Genomic DNA, 19,890 nt, shown 5'->3' on the forward strand with positions numbered 1-19,890 from the left:
TATAGACTATTATAGACTAGATTATATGTGTTTGAGTTAAAATCATCTTAATGCTGGATGTGTTTCAGGTTTTGTCTTCTCCAGATGTTCACTGATGGACTGGAGTGCTGTGGATTATTGTGATGTTTTTATCAGACTCTCATTCTGACGGCACCCATTCACTGCAGAGCATCCATTGATGAGACACTGATGCAGTGCTACATTTCTACAAACCTGATGAAGAAACAAACTCATCCTGATCTGGGATGAGCTGAGGATAGTCTAAGAGTTCAGAAAACTCTATGGTAACTGAATATGTGAGAGGAAAAGGCTTTTAGATGGAGTCCCACACATTAGCATCAGAACACTCGTAGCCCTATAGAGATCTGATCTGATCTGAGGAGTGTTCTGCAGTAATGACAGAAGTGAATGTGTACTGTAACGTCCCTGACAGCTGAAGCTGTGATCGTGTGATGATGATGATGATGATGATGATGTACCTGCCCACTGACAGCAGGTTGAAGGCGATGGCACAGCCGATGACCTCCTGCATGTCAGAGCCGATGATGGCCAGCTCCACCATCAGCCACAGGATGATCCGCGGCACCTGCACACACACACACACACACCGGCGTCTCCACACAGCTCTCAGCCCACAGATAGCAGCAGACATCTGCCAGTGTCCAGTAACACAGTATACACCATCAACATGCACAATATCAGTGTGGGAACCTTACTATAATGAGAATCAATCCAGATTTTCAGAAGGATTCTTTTCCATATATATACACACACACACACACACACACACACACAGTAATGACCAAAAATATCACCACCCTTGGTAAATATGATCAAAGGCGGCTGAAAAAATTCCAAATGGAGATTTCAAAAAGTATTGAATAAAAGGGTGCTGTTAATTGTGGTCAGTGTGTATTATAGAAAAACATTTATTTCATAATGATATATCCCCCCATTTTAAATTCTTATTATCCAATGAAAGGATACATTTTTGTGAATAATTTAAATAAAGACCAAAAGGATTAACAATGCAGATGAATTTTCACAAGCTTCATTGATCAGATTTACCAGCGGTGCCAGTATTTTGGCCATGACTGTATATATAAATCTCCTCTGCTCGGCAAGGCTGCATTTATTTAATCATAAATATAGAAAAAGTTGTGAAACATTATTAGTGTAAATCAGCTGTTTTCTGTGTGAATCTGTGTTAAAGTGTAATGTATTTCTATGATGTGCAGCTGTATTTTCAGCATCATTCCTCCAGTCTTCAGTGTCACATGATCTTCAGAAATCACTCTTATCTTACTTTCATTCATCGAGTACACATTAAACTGATGAAAAGACATAAAGACATTTATTATGTTACAAATTATTTCCATTTAAAATAAATACTGTTCTCCTGAATTTCCTGTTCATCTGTGAATCCTGAAAAATTTAAAATATTGTTCAGCACAGCTGTTTTCAACATTGATAATAATCAGAAATGTTTCTTGAGCAGTAAATCATCATATTATTCTGATTTCTGAAGATCATGTGACACTGAAGACTGGAGGAATGATGCTGAAAATACAGCGGAGCATCACAGAAATACATTACACTTTAACACAGATTCACTCAGAAAACAGATGATTTACATTAGAACAATATTTCTCTGTTTTTGCTGTATTTTTGATCAAATAAACGTAGTCCAAGACTAAAGGAAAGATCTAAGAAGCTTCGTACTGCAGCAGTGTGTGAAGGTGGAGCTGTTTGAGCTCTACAGACAGTGTCCAGTGTGTGTGTGTCAGGAGCTCACCGTGGGGTAATGACGGTTGCAGACCTCGGCCAGATGCATCCCGGTCACCACACCGAGACGAGCGGCCAGACGCTGCAGCAGGAGCCCGATGATGGTGGCCCCCAGCAGAACCCACAGCAGCTGCAGGAGACACAGAGACACACAGATACAGAGAGACACACATAGACACACACAGAGACACACAGAGACAGAGAGACACACAGAGACACACACAGAGACACACAGATACAGAGAGACACACATAGACACACACAGAGACACACAGAGACAGAGAGACACACAGAGACACACACAGATACAGAGAGACACACATAGACACACACAGAGACACACAGAGACAGAGAGACACACAGAGACACACACAGAGACACACAGATACAGAGAGACACACATAGACACACAGAGAGACACACAGATACAGAGAGACACACAGAGACACACACAGAGACACACAGATACAGAGACACACACAGAGACACAGATACAGAGAGACACACAGAGAGACACAGATACAGAGAGACACACAGAGACACAGAAAACACGCACAGAGACATAAAGAGAGACACAGAGACACACACAGAGACACACAGATACAGAGAGACACACAGAGACACACACAGAGACACACAGATACAGAGAGACACACAGAGAGACACAGATACAGAGAGACACACAGAGACACACAGATACAGAGAGACACACAGAGACACACACAGAGACACACACAGATACAGAGAGACACACAGATACAGAGAGACACACAGAGACACACAGATACAGAGAGACACACAGAGACACACACAGAGACACACAGATACAGAGAGAGACACACAGAGACACACAGATACAGAGAGACACACAGAGACACACACAGAGACACACAGATACAGAGAGACACACAGAGACACACACAGAGACACACAGATACAGAGAGACACACAGAGACACACAGATACAGAGAGACACACAGAGACACACACAGAGACACACAGATACAGAGAGACACACAGATACAGAGAGACACACAGAGACACACAGATACAGAGAGACACACAGAGAGACACAGATACAGAGAGACACACAGAGACACACACAGAGACACACACAGAGACACACAGATACAGAGAGACACACAGAGACACACAGATACAGAGAGACACACAGAGACACACACAGAGACACACACAGAGACACACAGATACAGAGAGACACACAGAGACACACACAGAGACACACAGATACAGAGAGACACACAGAGACACACACAGAGACACACAGATACAGAGAGACACACAGAGACACACACAGAGACACACACAGAGACACACAGATACAGAGAGACACACAGAGACACACAGATACAGAGAGACACACAGAGACACACACAGAGACACACAGATACAGAGAGACACACAGAGACACACAGATACAGAGAGACACACAGAGACACACACAGAGACACACAGATACAGAGAGACACACAGAGAGACACAGATACAGAGAGACACACAGATACAGAGAGACACACAGAGACACACACATAAAGGACCTTCATAAAGCTGAAACAGTGCTTCTCTACAGGTATCATATTTGTTTCCTAAATATAAATGATTAAGATGTGTTCAATATTACAGTTAGGGGCAATTATTGTCAGTGTAAACCCCAGAACTATATGCATTTCTGCCTGACATCCGCTCTGCTGAGTATGCAATGATTTGTGTTTGCAGTCATTGTATCAGTTCTTGTTTTCTCTGAGTTGATCTTGTGACCTTGGTGTTGCTAAAGGAAGAGGGGAATCACATCGTTTGGCAATGGACTGCTTTTCTAGTATTTCACCATCCACAGGACTGAATCAGGAGTCAGCAGCTGAGGACAGACGTGTGACTGAAGGTGTAGTGCTGGTCACTCTGGACTCACCTTGAAACCAGCTATAGCCCCAGACTGAAGATCCGACTCAATGTTCCCCGGGTCCAGATAGGCGATGCTCATCAGGAAACCCGGCCCGGTGAAGGCCCACAGCTTACGAAAGCTGAACAGCTAGAGAGAGGAAGAGCATCACATCTGAGATCTGGAGAGGATGTGCCATCCTCAGGTCTATCACCCAACAGTGGCTGATCTCATATCCTCTCAAGACCTCATGATAGCTGACCACTTGCTTTCCTAACATTTTGAATTTGTCTATTTTTTCCGTGTGCTTCTTCAGAGTCTCTTCCTCTTTTTGTGCTTGAGGAAATCATGATTGATCTCGTGCTTGGAGTAATTCATGAGTTAGGATGAATCACTGATAACACACACGTGCCTGAGAACAGCTCTGTCGCTCATTAATCTGCACTGCCATACCTTACAGCTTATTATTATGATGATGAAAGGTCATTTAATATGGCACGTGTCACAGTCTTCTCTGATCTGACTGATCGTGAAACATTTTGTCTACGGTTACACTGGACGTCTGTGAGTCGGTCTACACTGAGGTGAACACTGAGATCATTTGAGATCAGGAGGAGTGTGTTTCTTCATCAGGTTTGGAGAAATGCAGCGCTGGATCAGTGTCTCATCAATGGATGCTCTGCAGTGAATGGGTGCCGTCAGAATGAGAGTCCAAACAGCTGGAGAAAGTGTTATTATAGACTCATATTTTAGTTAAAAACATCTTAATGCTGGATGTGTTTCAGGTTTCGTCTTCTCCAGATGTTCACTGATGGACTGGAGTGCTGTGGATTATTGTGATGTTTTTATCAGACTCTCATTCTGACGGCACCCATTCATCCATTGACGAGACACTGATGCAGCGCTACATTTGTCCAAACCTGATGAAGAAACACACTCCTCCTGATCTTAGATGAACTGAGGATGAACAGATCTTCAGCTAGTGTTCATTTCTGAGTGAACAGTTTCTTTAACATCGAATCATCTGGAAATCAATGATAAAGTAAAAGTATCCATCTGATGTGAAATAGCATAAATTTTGGTTTATTTGTGTATATGATGAGGAATAAAAGATTATTTAAATCACATCACAAGCAGGGTTTGATATTAAACAATAAAGAGCAAAGTCAAGAGTATAAATGGAGTTGGTAGTGTTGTTGAATATAATGAGACGGACTGGTCTTTCGGTCGTGGAGGTACCTTTGGTACGTCATCCTCAGGGATGGGAACCTTCTGCTCGAAGTATGTGGAGACGGGGTCATGCTGCGGGTCAGACACAGGGCCGCTCTCTGAAACACAGCACACATCCCTTCAGCTTCACAAGAGTCCACAGTCCACCGCACTCTTTTATCAGACATCAGCCAACGTCTGCGTCCACAGCCGAGTCAGTGAGTTCAGCAGACCATATGACACATCATAAACATGGATATGACATCACCAGCACGGTACAACTGGAGGAAACGACGCCAGTTATGAGACACACACACACACACACACACACACACACACACACACTGTCAGACAGGAACGAGTGAAAACACACGATCTGCTGCTCAGTGTTCAACAGTTTTTCTGTTATCCCATCACACATGTGCTGGATTCACATTGACCACTCTCTAATATATCAGCCATCAACAAATATGGGTCTGTAATAACAGTCACATACACACATCGGGATTCTTGACATTCAACAGATCAGTACATGCCTTTGGTTCAGAAACTGCTTCTAAGTGCACCACTGTTGTAATATTTAACTCACTGGATAACTTCAGTGCTTGTGTGGTCAGTTTCCATCAGACCAGTGCTATTACTGAAGAGACAGCCATCTTTGCTTACACTTCACTTTCAGCTGTCCTTGTTACAGTGTAATTATACGGAGTAATATTAATTACCCACATGTACTTACTGTAGGATTAGGGTGACTTTCATGTAATTATTCATAATTTATTGTTATTATAATAGTAAGTTCATGTCAGGTGTGTAACAAGAACCCCTTAAAATGAAGTGTTCCCCTTTAATTGTTTATTTATTGAAACAGATTTGGGCAGGAATGAGACGTGATCATACGTGTCTCAGCTTCCTGCGCGGCGTCCTCCTCCTGTTCAGTCTTCATGAGCTCCTCGAGCGTCTCTGTGAGTCTGAAAGACATGAGCAGACATCACGCTTGCAGCAGCACAGTTATCCTCCACACTAATAGAGCACGCTCACTTATTACTCAGTTTATCCTTTATTAACCTCATACACAGTCTGTTGAACGGGACACATTTACATTTATATATCTGTATCATCTGTTTGACCACATAAACGATCAGATTAGGGGCTGATAATAATCGATCGTGAAAATAATCAATGACGTTTGTGATTATTTAGTCGCGTCTTCCATCAGTCACATCAAAATACAGCAGTGAATAACATTTCTATGCATAAATGATGATATAATGATTTTTTAACATACAGATAAGAAATGTTTGGAAAAATGTGAGATGTCTGTGAAAGTCTGTTTCATCTGCTATCTAAAAATGCTGCGTGAAAGATGCGTGATCCAGAAACAGCCTGATTAAAACATCAATAACGAAACTAGGGAAGCACTGAAACTTGGCCACCAACATTTTTCAGGTGAGAATAATTGTAATTTTATTTAATTCAGTGTAAACAAGACTGATACGTGTTGAGTATTCACCCAAGTGGTAGGTCACAATTCATGGAAGCCTTTGTAATGGATAGCTGATTTATATTCTTCAGTATTGTTAGTATTAGGATATTTATCTCTTGTAGTCTTGGCGGAATCTCCTGCATGAGACAACACTGAGTCTATCCCCAAAATGGATAGCTAAATAGAAAAGATAACTAGACTCCTGAAGAAATCTCTAGAAGACCAATTGCAAGAGATGGGAAAAGCTGTGATGGATAGTATGAAAAGGATGGACATCCAACTCAAGTCCTTGTTGTGTCTTACGGTTGGAGCTGCTTCTACACCAACTACCACATCAATGTCAGATGCACAACTGCCTCCCACGCTACACTAGCTGTCTTACAAATGGCTGTAAAAGGGAATTCCCTAAGTTTGGTAGGGCAGTAGATGAAGACCCAATAGCTTATCTGGAGAAGTGTGCAGAGAACCTAGCTGTACGTCCAGTGAGTGATGCTGAGATACTTGCAACATTACCATCTGTGCTGACACATACAACCAAAGATTGGTGGGTGGCCGAAAAAGCACATTTAGAACATGGAGTCAGTTCAAGGTTACCTTTTTGCGGACCTTCCTACCCTATTATCATGAGGTTGAAGCAGAGAGGAGGATACGAGAGAGAAAACAAGGAAGAGGATATTCAAAAATGTGCTTTCCAGTACAGAGCTTTAATGTTTTAGGCTTAAACCAACCGTGACTGAAAAGGAGATTCTTCAGGCTACCTTGAGAAATTGTAATCCCCATCTTGCAAGCATATTAAGAGGAACAGCCAATACTTTTGATGACCTGGTGCGTACAGGAACTTTGATAGAGCGGGAGATTTCTGAGGAAAGGGCTTTCTGGAAGCACCAGCAATGAGGAAATACTTTTAGGAAAGGGGGCCCAGATAAGTACAGCAAAGATAAGCCCGGACACCACAGCATGGCATTGTTGACAAGAGTTAATGTCAAACTTTTCACCTTGACTAACTTTGCGTAACAAACCTTGTGAAGCCATTGTGGATACAGGTAGCTCTTACTCAATAATCCAGGAGTCACTATGGAGAAGATGGAAGGAAGAGACAGAGTCTTGGCAGTCCAGTCGTGGACAGACATTTGCCCTGGACAATGGATGCACAAACGACTGTTCATCATGAAATATGAGGACTTGGCTGTTCCACTCATTTTAGGCCTTGAGTTCCTTGAGTCATGTAGAGTCAAGCTGGATTTTAACACCTCTGTGTATTCACTGCCTGGACAGAAGGAAGCATTACACTTTTTCTCTTTTTTTTGATCAGGTACGCTCAGTTAACATATACTGTGCACTGCCAATAGTGCAAGTATCCACATTGGTAGACCTCGCTGATGTTTCCCGAACAGAGAAGAGGCATTTATAAGGATTGCTGCTAAACTGGCTGACTGTCTGTATGGATCTGTTGGGCCAAACCTTAATAACTAAGCACCAGATCATAACTAGCGACTCTATACCAGTACGTAAAAGAGCCTATCATTTTCCAATCAATAAGTTTCTGTGTGGATTATAGTGCATTGAATGCTACAACTCCACTGGATGGCTTCCCAAATCCTCAAATAAAAGATATCTTGGAGTCTGTCTACGGAGCTACGATATCCAGCACCCTACACCTCCAGAGTGGATACTGGTAAGTGGCAATGGATGAGAGTATTATCCAGAAAACTGCTTTTGTCACCAAGTACAACCAATATGTGTTTGTTCGTCTTTCGTTTGGGTTAAAAAATGCTAGAGTAACGTTCAAAAAGGCTGATGAATAAAGTTCTGCAAGATCTTATAGGCAAGTGCTGTTTTGTGTACATTGACGACATTTTCGTTCACCCCAGAGACATTCAATAACACCTCCAAGATCTGAAGAAGGTGTTTCCTTCATTGGAATCCACCGGCTTGACACTTAATCTTAAAAAGTGTAAATTACTAAGAAAATTACTAACTTTTCATTTCGGAAGAAGCGATCAAGACAGAAGATTCCAAAGTGAATGCTGTTAGGAATTTTCCTACCCCCAAAAATGTTAAAGATGATGAGTGATTCTTAGGTCTTGTTGGGTGATATCATCACTTTATTCTGTATTTTTCAGAACGTGTTGCTCCACTCCATGAACTTAAGAAGGAGGATGAGAAATGGCAACAGTACCTGGAAGGGAGACCCTTTGGGGTAATCACAGATCATGCTGCCCTCACTTGGGTTTTTAGCCATCCTCGCCCAACATCAAGACTTACTAAGTGGGCTATCAGACTACAGGGGTTTGACTTTACTGTGAGTTATCAGAGAGGGAGATGTAATGTAGTGAATGATTCACTGTCCCATGCAATGCCTGAAGAAGAGCTACTCTGTTGTGTTGCAGTATGCCAAGCAAAAGATGTGAATGGAGGTTTACCAATAAACTAGGAAGCCAGAAAAGTGACCAATGATTGCAGATTTTGTGGGATGAAGTGAAGTTCAACGCTATTGACCCCCAACCGATCAGATATGTTGATCAAAACAACTTTCTGTTTAGATCTATTCCTGATGGTCAAAAGGTCCATACTTTGCAGGTAGTCATCCCAAAAGATCTACGGCAGCAATTTCTCCAGTTTGCCCATTATAATCCTTTGAGTGGGCATCTTGGGCGCATGAAAACATTATATTGATTGCTCAATGGGGTGTTATTGGCCAGAAATTCAACATGATGTATGGGATTACTGTAAACAGTGCCAAGTTTGTCAGCAATACAAGTCGTGCATATCCAAACTTTCTGGAACCCTTCAGTCTACTCCTGTTGAAGAACCTGGATATATGGTTGGTGCTGTTTCTGAGGAGCATGAAGATGAACGAGTATTTGTTGGTCACTGTGGATTACTGTAGTGAGTGGGTTGAGGTCTTCCCTTTGCGGTCAGCTCAAACGCCTTTGATAACTAATGTTCTTATTAAGGAGATCTTTACTCGATGGGTTACATCTCAACTTTTAAATGCTACCTCAAGACAATGGGGTGCAATTCAAAAACTCAACCCTGCATACCAGCTGCAGACTAACTTGACAGAAAAGGTGAATAGAAGGCTTAAGGTCATGATTGCATCATCTGTTAAGGACAACCATCAGAGATTGCTCTAGGACGCAAGTTGAAAGGACCCCTGGAATTATTCCAATATCGTTCTCCTGACCAATCTGGATATGAAGTTATTGAAGGCCAGCAATTGTTCTTGGAAAGAGTGAAAGAGAATGTCATGAGAGCCCAGAGTGGACAACCGAGACCCTCCGATAAGGGGAACTTGTCTGGGTTTGTACCCATTGTCTCGTGCAGGGGATGCATTTACAGCCAAGTTAGCTCCTAATGGGCAAGGGCCTGCCAAAGTTTTAAACATCTGAATAATGTAAATTACAGTTTATGTAATTGTAGTTTATGTCAACAGAGCCCAAGCAAGTTGAGACCTACCATGTAGAAAATTTGAACAGGTTCTACGGCCAGGTCAAGCCTTCTTTTGAAAGGGGAGAGGGGGTTACAGATCTAGTAAGATGTTACTTTACTTTAGTATTTAAAGTGAGTGGTAATTTTACTCCCAGTCATGAGGGGGCGTAAGGGACTCATTATCAGTGAAGATTCTTCAGATCATAGAATAAGAGGAGCTGGAAGTTTGAGAAAGGACACTAGTGACCATGCTTAACCAAACCCTTATTGAAGAACAGTGTTCTACATCTCAATGAAAGTTCCTTTGTTTCTTTAATACTGTCAGAGGTTTTATAGTTGGTAATTTACTTTGGTTCTGGAACCTCATGTCGCATTGTTTTTGTTTGTCCAGAGGGTTTTTGTATCCACTTTATTTTGAGGGTATCTTAACTCAACTGGTCACGGTTTCTAATTTACGATCTGCTTCAACTTTGGACTCTCTTCTGAGTTGCTTTATACTCTACTCTGGATTACCGCTGTGGATGATCTTGTAACATCATACAGTCAAGTCAAGTCACCTTTATTTATATAGCGCTTCAAACAAAATACATTGCGTCAAAGCAACTGAAAACAGTGTGTCAATAATGCAAAATGATTGTTAAAGGCAGTTGAATTCAGTGATGTCATCTCTGTTCAGTTAAATAGTGTCTGTGCATTTATTCGCAATCAAGTCAATGATATCGCTGTAGATGAAACAACTGTAAGAAACATCTACAACACTGTGATGAACCCAGGACGTGTGTGGTTATTCAGAACTTTAGGGTTGAATGGATATTTATAAGGTTTTGCCTCTAGATAGGGACAGACTTATTACATAATATATGGTTCAGACACGTATGGTATTTGATGTTGTACAGTAGTTGTGTGCTCCTAAAGGAAATATAGTACGCTATTCAACGGTGACTGATCCCCTTCATTTTCTTCATGATGTGACTGTGATGTTGTTGACTGTTACCTCTTGACTTATGTTTCTCTTTGCACATGAACAGTATTATGTGAAGCACTCGTATAGTCTATATATTTATAAATTGTTTATCTGTCAGTAGGTTAGTTGTGTAGAGGTTTGTATTGTTTCACTTCAGTGTTGTATGTCTGTCTGTATGTACACCGTGGTCCTGTGAGGCACAACATCTCGTTTCACTGCATGTCCACATGTTTTGTTCTTTAGAAAATTTATATCGGTGCATTTCTGACAATAAACTCTCATTAGGTAATGCATTAACTAATATGAACTAAAAATCATAATTTATTATTTACATTTACAGCATTTATAACTCTTTGTTATTGTTAGTTATAAATATACATGCTCATTGTTTGTAAGTTCAGTGTTTTAGTGAATGTTGAAATTAACATTAATAAATGCTGCATCTTCCATTTATACTATTTTCCCCATGTAAACTCATGAAATCTCAATGCCAAATGTCCAGACGTGTGTTTTAGGTGCACCTTAAGGAAGGTTTCCCATCAGAAGCACTAGTTAGAGCATTAACTGAAAGTGATCTGAAAGCTCAGACGATCAGAACACATGCTGCTAACCACACACACCTAAACACAGCCGTTGGAGGCTAGTATTATATGAGCTGTGTGTGAAACAACGTCTACTTACAGCCAAACCCAGAGAAGATCAGTAATCCCAAGCACTGCGCTTCAGAGTGTGCACCTGCATTCACCTGATCTGAAGTGAAGGATTCTGGGAAACAGTGCTCGTGACCTCGGCTGATTCTATCTGTGGAAAACACAAGAAACATCTCTGATAAACAGCACAGAACACACCTGCCAACACACACACACTCTGACACACAGACACACACCTGCCAACACACACACACTCTGACACACACACACACACACACAGACACACACACACACACTCTGACACACAGACACACACACTCTGACACACACACACACACACACACACACACACACACACTCCGACACATAGACACACACACACACACACACTCTGACACATAGACACACACACACACACACTCTGACACATAGACACACACACACACACACACACACACTGACACACACACACTCTGACACACAGACACTCTGACACACACACACACACACACTCTGACACACACACACACACACACACTGACACTCACACACTCTGACACATAGACCCACACAGACACACACACACACACACACACAGACACACACACACAGGAACAGAAGGTATATTATTATTTCACAACGATCGTGTAAATGAACAGCTCAGGACAGGTTCAGTGAGTTTACAGTAATAAAACATCACAGTACTCCACACAGTAACATCTAGTGAAACCTACAGAAGAAGCAGCTTCAAACCACTGCCTTCTGCTCAAATATGAGTCCATACTCCATAACAACAGCCTTCCTGCAGTGATACACCCGTCTGTCACAACACAAGCCTTCAGAGCTTGTGTGATCTGTGCAGATGTCTCTCCTGATTCAGACTCACTGCTTCATTTCCTCAGTAAGTACAGAGTTATCTCTCCAGAGCAGACTGAGTCCTGTAAACTCTGGTGACACGGACTCATGAGGATGAGGATGAAGGAAGTCTCACTCAACACATGCAGTGAGACACAGATCTGCTGAAGTACAGCAGAAAACATCACACATATTCTACTGGTGTCCACTACAAACCAGCAACTATTAACCCATAAACCATTCCAAATGGTTTCCTGTAGTGTGTTTTGGCAGATTTCCCATTAGGATTTAATGGTTTTAACAAGCCACCAACAGAAGGTGACACATAACCAATAGAGAGCCACAGGACCATTACAGTTCCCATTAAAACCACTACACGTTCTGTGATGGTTATATCAACAATCACGCTGATGTGCCTCTGTAACGACATACTGTACAACCTCTACTCTCTGAGCTGTGTCGGATATGTTTGCTGTTTCTGTCTGATCTGTCCACACTGAGCGCCTGGAGTGAGCTGTCAATCACACTCACCTGAGGATGAGGATGAGGATGAGGAGGGTCCCTCCGTTAATGTCACCCTTCAGTGAGGATCTGCATCTGAGCACGGAGCCGGTGGCGTTGACACAAGCAGACTCGACCCCGGAGGTGACGCGCGCTCAAGCTTCCAAACAGAGCTGCACTGCACGAGAGGGGCGTGGCTTGAAGTTCTCAAATCACACAGAACCACGCGAGATGTCAAAACGAGATGTTGTTGGCAATATGGCCGCTTACATTGAGACACAACGGTGAGCATTTTTATTTTATTTTTTTTCCTGAAAATAATTGTTTTAATTGAAGTGTATAAGTCATTTTCGTACAGTGGTATTTTTTATGGAATTAATGATCTATTAAAACTTAGAAGTAAAGTAAGGAACATATAAACTAAAGGTGTAAAGACGCTATCCCCCAGTTTCACGGAGAAGTAACTGAACCTAATCCTGGCTTAATCTAAACCCTGTCTGTGACCTACATAATATAGTATATGTGCTGTAGGAACACGTTTCATAATGCATTACTAACATCAAATACACGTCTCAAAAGTGTATTTACATAAACCATATACACATCTTGAAGACGATTACTTAATGTCTGTTTATCATCTGACAGGATCGTCTTTGAGAAGTATTGCAGATGAGCTCCTTTAATAGACATGAAACAGGTTTCTGAGTGATATGTGTGATATTGTGTAGAATACACTGTCAACACTGCTTTAGATGAGTGTAAGTCATGTGAACAAACTGATCTATATAGAATAACTAAACATACGATATCTCTAATTTGTCCATTTGCAATATTGGTAATTTGAGGAACATCTGTGTTGGATAAAAAGCGAGTTCCATCGGTAAATAAGAGCAGATGACAGAGGAGACACACGAGTGTTTATCTGCTGAAGAGACACTGATGGAGGAATGATGTACTCTACAGTCATCAATAAAACAGCTTTTACATCTTAAGTTTATTTTTACTGTTGTAATTTCCAACAGTTACAGCACTTTTCTGATTCTTGATGTCTGTTCATCTGCTGCAGATCTTCTGGTGGAGCAGGACCTGCGAGGAAAAGGGATCGAATAATAAAAGATCATTGTAGACGCTTTGTTTCATGTGGTGTTGACTTGTACATGTATGTATGTATTGTGATGCTAACTTTTATACATTATTTTGATCATGTATTCATGTTTCTTGTTGTCAGTAAATAAAATATAAATATTTTATTCATGTATTAATTGCTTTACTGACAATTAATGTATTCACATTGACTGCATTTGTTCAACTAGTGTATAATCTTGCATAGCTATGTCACAACAAAAAATAAATTTGGCTTCTTTTACTAAAATGTCATTTTAAGAAAAAAAGATATAAATATTGGTTGGCATTTATCATTATTAGTATTGCACGTAAGCGTTGGGATGGGCCAGAGAAGCAGTTCATTATGGGTAATCTTAATTTTGAAGTAGTAATACTTCCATTATTAGAGTATCAAATCATCAGTCTTCTCCAGAGAGGAGATCTTCGAGCAGCTGATCGCTGAGAGAAACTGTACTGGACTGCTGAGTCAGTGATGCTGTGAGGTGTTAGCCTGTACCTCTTTATTATTATTATTGCCAAACTTATCACATAAAAGATCAGGGTAAGATGGTTGTATCTAACAATGAGCAATCATAATGGTATAAAACGGTAAATAAAAATGTCATGTGTTCATAGTATGAGATAATATACACAGAAAAAAAGCAGACAAGGTTAAATATCTTTGAATACTTCATCATGAGAAGCCTAAGGGATGAAACGTTAAATTCAACAGGAAAAAGAAGAAAACACCAGGAGATTTATGCCACTTTTGTTTGTGGATGAAACATTTTGCACATAAAATAATTAACAAAATATTCAAGAGGTAACGATTTGGGGTTTTCGTAATAAAAAAAGCTTTAAGGATAAATCTTGATCACATTAATGGAGTTAAAAAGATAAAAAACTTTTAACAGTATTGGCTATACTACAATCACAGACTAAAACGGCAGCTGTTTCTTCAACAAGACCACAACATTTGCAAGTTTCATCATTATCAAGATACTTACAAATAGATTAATTAAAACTGTCACTCATATCTTTAAGATTTTGCGCTTGTTTTAACTTCGTAGGTCACAGGATCAACATAGCAGATCACATTCATGCTTCATACACACATAAACATTCAGGCTGTAGAGTATGTACTCTTTTAGCGCTCGTTAAGTTAGTACTTATTGAAACTAAGTGCCTACTTAGAGGCTATGCGGTTTCGAACACAGCCCGACAACATCTCGTTGTGACATCTCGCGTGGTTCTTCAGGACACGCCCCTCTCGTGACGTCCGCAGGCGAACCGCCGGAGTCACATGGTTTCAGTGAATGAGGCCTCGTTACGCCATCATTACTGTGTCGAAAAGCGCTGAGATTTCAGTGGTTTTCCTGAAATCTATTTATAATCTGATAAACACGAAAGCTGTTACCTATTAATGTATGTAAGCTCATTTAGAACAGCATCTCTGGTTTCTACCCGATATCGGATCACTTAGATCAATTTGTAGATATTTTTAATGGGACATTTGTGTAATGAAAAGTATGTAGTAGCATACAGACACTTCACATTTAATTACATTTGTTATTTAATGTATTATACTTTCAATAAAGCTTTTACAACTGGTTTGTAAAATATTATTTATAAAATGTTTATGCATATTTTGGTTTATCACTTTTGTGAAGGAAGTGCAGGGATTTTGTAAACAGATGAAAAGCTATTAATTAAATCATTAAAGTGTAAAATTAACTCAAGTGGTCAGATGCTGTTTGGCCTCTCCGTGTTATTACAGGTTATGATGACACACATTTGTTTTTCTTATCTTAAAGGTCTTCGTGATCCCATAAACTTTAGTTAGTGTGTAATGTTGTTGTTAGAGTATAAATAATATCTGTAAAATTCTAAAGCTCAAAGTTCAATGCCAAGCGAGATATTTGATTTAACAGAATTCACCTACAAAAAAACGACCCGTTTGGACTACATGCCTCTAGTTCCTGCAGTAATGACGTCACTAAAACAGTTTTTTGACTCATCTCCTCCCACATGAATACACAAAAAGGGCGCGTGGTCCGTCGGAGAAGGAGGAAGAGCTGTGTTTGTGTTTGTCTCCATGTCGTCGAAACGCTGTTATTTTCATCTCTGAGTCCAATCATCTTTGTTTGGCCCTTCCAGGGACGCTGTACTTAGAGATCAATGGTTACAATTTATGTTTAACTCGGTTCCCGAAAATTATAATCCACATGTAAAACTATTTTATGTGTAAAACACATTTTGCTGAGGACAACTTTCTCAATCTCAATCAGTTTAATGCTGGATTCACACAAAGATTATTCCTGAAAGATGGAGCAGTTCCCTCTTTGTCTGGAGAAGGTGTTGTTTATGGACCACAGCCGGTAAGTGTATTTTATTATTTAAGTTGGTGCGTTTAACAGTTTCTGTAACTTACTACACAAAGGGCAACGCTGTTTAGCTTTGTTAACTAGATGTTAGGGCTGTGCAAAAAATCAAATGCGCTTTTAATGCGCATCTCGTCAGTAAAAGCGCTCCTGTGATTATAAATACATCTCCAGCACATGCTCCTGCACACTTGCTTCTCAAAACTAGCCCAATCACGTTTCCAGGAGGGCCGTGCGCTCAGCTGGTGTCGAATCACAACACAGGAACCGCCGGCCCAATCAGAACTCGTTACGTATTTCTGAAGGAGGGACTTTATAGAACAAGGAAGTCATCACCGTTTTTATGACAGTGAAAACAGCGGTATACAGATAGGTGAATTGTGTGAAAAATACTGTGTTATTTTACATGCGAAACATGAACACATTATATTGCACACTGTAAACACAATCAAAGCTTCAAAAAAAGCACAAAAAACGGGACCTTTAAGAAGAGTGCTGACATAACGTGCTGAGCGTGTAGTTTTCTGGACAGTTGTTGTGAATCAACAGAAGAACATTATCTAGATGTATCCTGTTTTATTTGGCCATCTGGAGTCCCTAGAGCTGTGTGTGAATATGCAGAAGTCAGTCTATAATATATCTGGATGTGTTACAACTCTCTCAAGAGTGCATCACAACCTCTCATCAGCTGTGGAGGCCAGGTGTATCTGTAGCAAAAGCTATGCATTTTAAAATGAAAGCGCACTAGTGTAAACATAGCCTTAGAGAAAACCTATCCCCTCCATTCCTGACTTCAGGACCAATGCTGCGTATACCCTTGGCAAAAAAAAAGCCTAAAAGACCATTTGTTATGATGGAAGTGGTTGTTTTATTATTTATTTATTTCAAATGCCTTTTTACACAATACAAACAATATACATATATACACATGCAGATTGACATAAGAGAGGAGAGAACAACTCAACCAGGAAAACAACAAGACATATGTGTTTCTTTCATTTCTTTAACATATGTTCCTATGTTTCCTTCCTCCTCCCCACCTTTTGTCCCCCTCCAACTCCCCCAAATATAAAACAACATTAACAATGATGAATGAATGAATAAATATAGCTGCAAGCAGCAATTACGGGGCCTAGCACTCCACCGGCAAATCTAGGAGCTAAGCATCGCATGGAGGAACACACCAAATGCAACAGTGAGCAATTACAGCAATTTTAGGATGATGTAATTGAAATGGCTGAAAAATCATAAATACAACCACTAGTAATATGATTAAATGGCTTATCACTTTTGACCAAGAGGTCAAGAGGATTCATTCGACTTGGCATGAGCCAAGGATTCAGAAGAAAACATAATTTTCATTTTCTGGCATACGGTTCAAGTTATTAGCATAAAAATATTGAAACTTTGGTCAAGTGGTGGCGCTAGAAAGTTGAAGTTAGAGACTTCAAATTAGCTATGGTTAATGCTGGGACTGTCCTCTATCAGTGTGCCAAATTATACAACTTTCCCGCAATCGGTTCTATGGGCTGCCATAGACTTGCGGCGGAAGAAGAACACCAACGGATACAATATGTGCCTTGCACCTTCGGTGCTTGGACCCTAATAATAATTTATATAATTTGGCCATTGATGAAGCTACCTGCACTCATGGTGCCATGCTTTGGCTAGTGTCTATGTCACACCCAGGGGCGGCTATGCTTTGACTAAGCCACACCCCTTCTCAACTTCCACCTCGAGGAGGTCCCCAAAGCCAACCCAATGGCCAAACAACACGAGAACAAGTAAGTGATAAAACAATCTTTATTTAAATATTTAAAAATAGCTTGGGGAATAGGGAAAGGGCAATTAAAACTAAACTCTGACTCGGCCCTCCAGATGGGCTATGGCCGGGAAGAGGTCAGGGAGCAAGGGGGCCACGGGGATCCGGGGCGTGGGACTCGGGGCCTGGCCAGAGTCTTAGGTATCCGTAGCGCCCTCCTTCTTCCTCCTCTTCACTGAATACAACTCACGGTAAGTACTGGTTCACACAGTTCGTTCTCGGGGTGCTCACTCTCTTTCTCTTCCTCCACAGGCAACGGCTGGGACGCAAAGGCACAGTTAATTCGGCTTGGTTTTGCTCTCACCTCTTCGCTGATTGCAGCTCACAGTAAGTACTGGTTCACACAGTTCGTTCCTTGGGTGCTCACTCGCTTTCTCTTTCTCCACAGGCAGCGGCGTAAGTACAGGTTTCCTCTGTCTCTCCTCGTGTTACCCACTCTCTCTCCTTTTCTCTCCACAGGTATCAGATTGGACACAATAGCACAGTTAGTTTGCTTTGAATGGCTCTCACCTCTGGGCTGGACACAGCGTACTGTAAGTACAGGTTTCGCTCTTTCTCCTCGCGTTATCCACTCTCTCTCCTCCTCTCTACAGGTATCAACTTGGACACAAAACACAGTTACTCTGCTTTGGATGGCTTTCACCTCTGGGCTGGACACAACGTACCGTAAGTACAGGGTTCGCTCTATCCCTCCTCGTGTTATTCACTCTCTCTCCTTTTCTCTCCACAGGTATCAACTTGGACACAAAGCACAGTTAGTTTGCTTTGAATGACTCTCACCTCTGGGCTGAACACAGCGTACTGTAAGTACAGGTTTCCTCTGTTTCTCCTTGTGTTACTCACTCTTTTTCCTTTTCTCTCCACAGATATCAGATTGGACACAAAGCACAGTTAGTTTGCTTTGAATAGCTCCCACCTCTGGGCTGAACACAGCGTACCGTGCTATCTCCGGAGATCTGAAGCACGCTCACAACATATACTGTACTGAACTAGGCTAGAACCAGCAGTCTCCTTGTCCTCCCGCGACGGAGTGCGTGAAGGCGGGGGTTTATCTGACAGGACACACGGCAATACACAGCAACCCACAGCAATATACAGCACCACGTCAAAATTTTAGGTTTTCACAGCACGAAGACTCACCCACCACACTCAGTGTACGAAAAGGACACCCGTCTTCCTTCACTTCGCTTGGTTCGGATCTGGCGATGGAATATGCGGCCTAGCTAGTGATGTCGTCGTTGTGACTACTTCAATAAGTATTCCTTCGGCTCTCCCACCACGCTATATTAGGGGTAGGGCCGCCCTCCTCCTCCTGGGGAGATCTACACAACGCCAGGTCAATATACAGGGCACTTTTGGCTTGCTCTTAGTACTCACATCAATGCCGCTTCCAATCCCCTTTTTCACGTCGTCTCAATTCGCCGTATAATCCGTTCACTTCTCAACCTTTAAGGTTCGCGATGTCTTCACAATCATACAATTCCAGCCTGAGGGAGAGAGAGAGTTAGACAGCCACCAGCAGCGCACCAAGACGGGCACGACACAGTGCTTCACACACACCAGAAAGAGCTCTCAGACTGTGAAATAACTTGGCCTTAAGTACTGCCTTGTCCAGCGTATCCTCCAATCACCAACTGCTGTCCCTAACTAGGCACAGGTGCATCGAATTCCCTGATTTTCCGGGCGGAACCAAACTTCCCGAATTTTGGTTCCGCCCCTAAAGATCGTCACCTTGTGACATCTACACATCAGCTGCCTGACACCGTTGTAAATCCGATGATGATTGGCTGGGTGGACGGTGCCTGCT

General features: G+C 41.5%; 1 protein-coding gene across 1 annotated transcript in view; it reads right to left on the reverse strand.

Moving 5' to 3' along the window:
• LOC113054923 (natural resistance-associated macrophage protein 2-like) overlaps nt 1–12,943 on the reverse strand; it is a 19,784-nt gene extending 6,841 nt beyond the window's left edge. Inside the window, exons 1-7 of the mRNA XM_026220727.1 lie at nt 12,807–12,943; nt 11,452–11,571; nt 5,789–5,859; nt 4,922–5,010; nt 3,713–3,832; nt 1,796–1,915; nt 480–586 (exon numbers count right to left, since the gene is read on the reverse strand). Of these exons, the coding sequence (XP_026076512.1) occupies nt 480–586; nt 1,796–1,915; nt 3,713–3,832; nt 4,922–5,010; nt 5,789–5,834 (482 nt within the window). The 5' untranslated portion in view covers nt 5,835–5,859; nt 11,452–11,571; nt 12,807–12,943. The remainder of the gene's footprint in view (nt 1–479; nt 587–1,795; nt 1,916–3,712; nt 3,833–4,921; nt 5,011–5,788; nt 5,860–11,451; nt 11,572–12,806) is intronic.
• Nucleotides 12,944–19,890: the final 6,947 nt, after the last annotated feature.

Source organism: Carassius auratus, chromosome 36 (genome assembly GCF_003368295.1).
Source record: "Carassius auratus strain Wakin chromosome 36, ASM336829v1, whole genome shotgun sequence".
Classification (NCBI taxonomy): domain Eukaryota; kingdom Metazoa; phylum Chordata; class Actinopteri; order Cypriniformes; family Cyprinidae; genus Carassius; species Carassius auratus.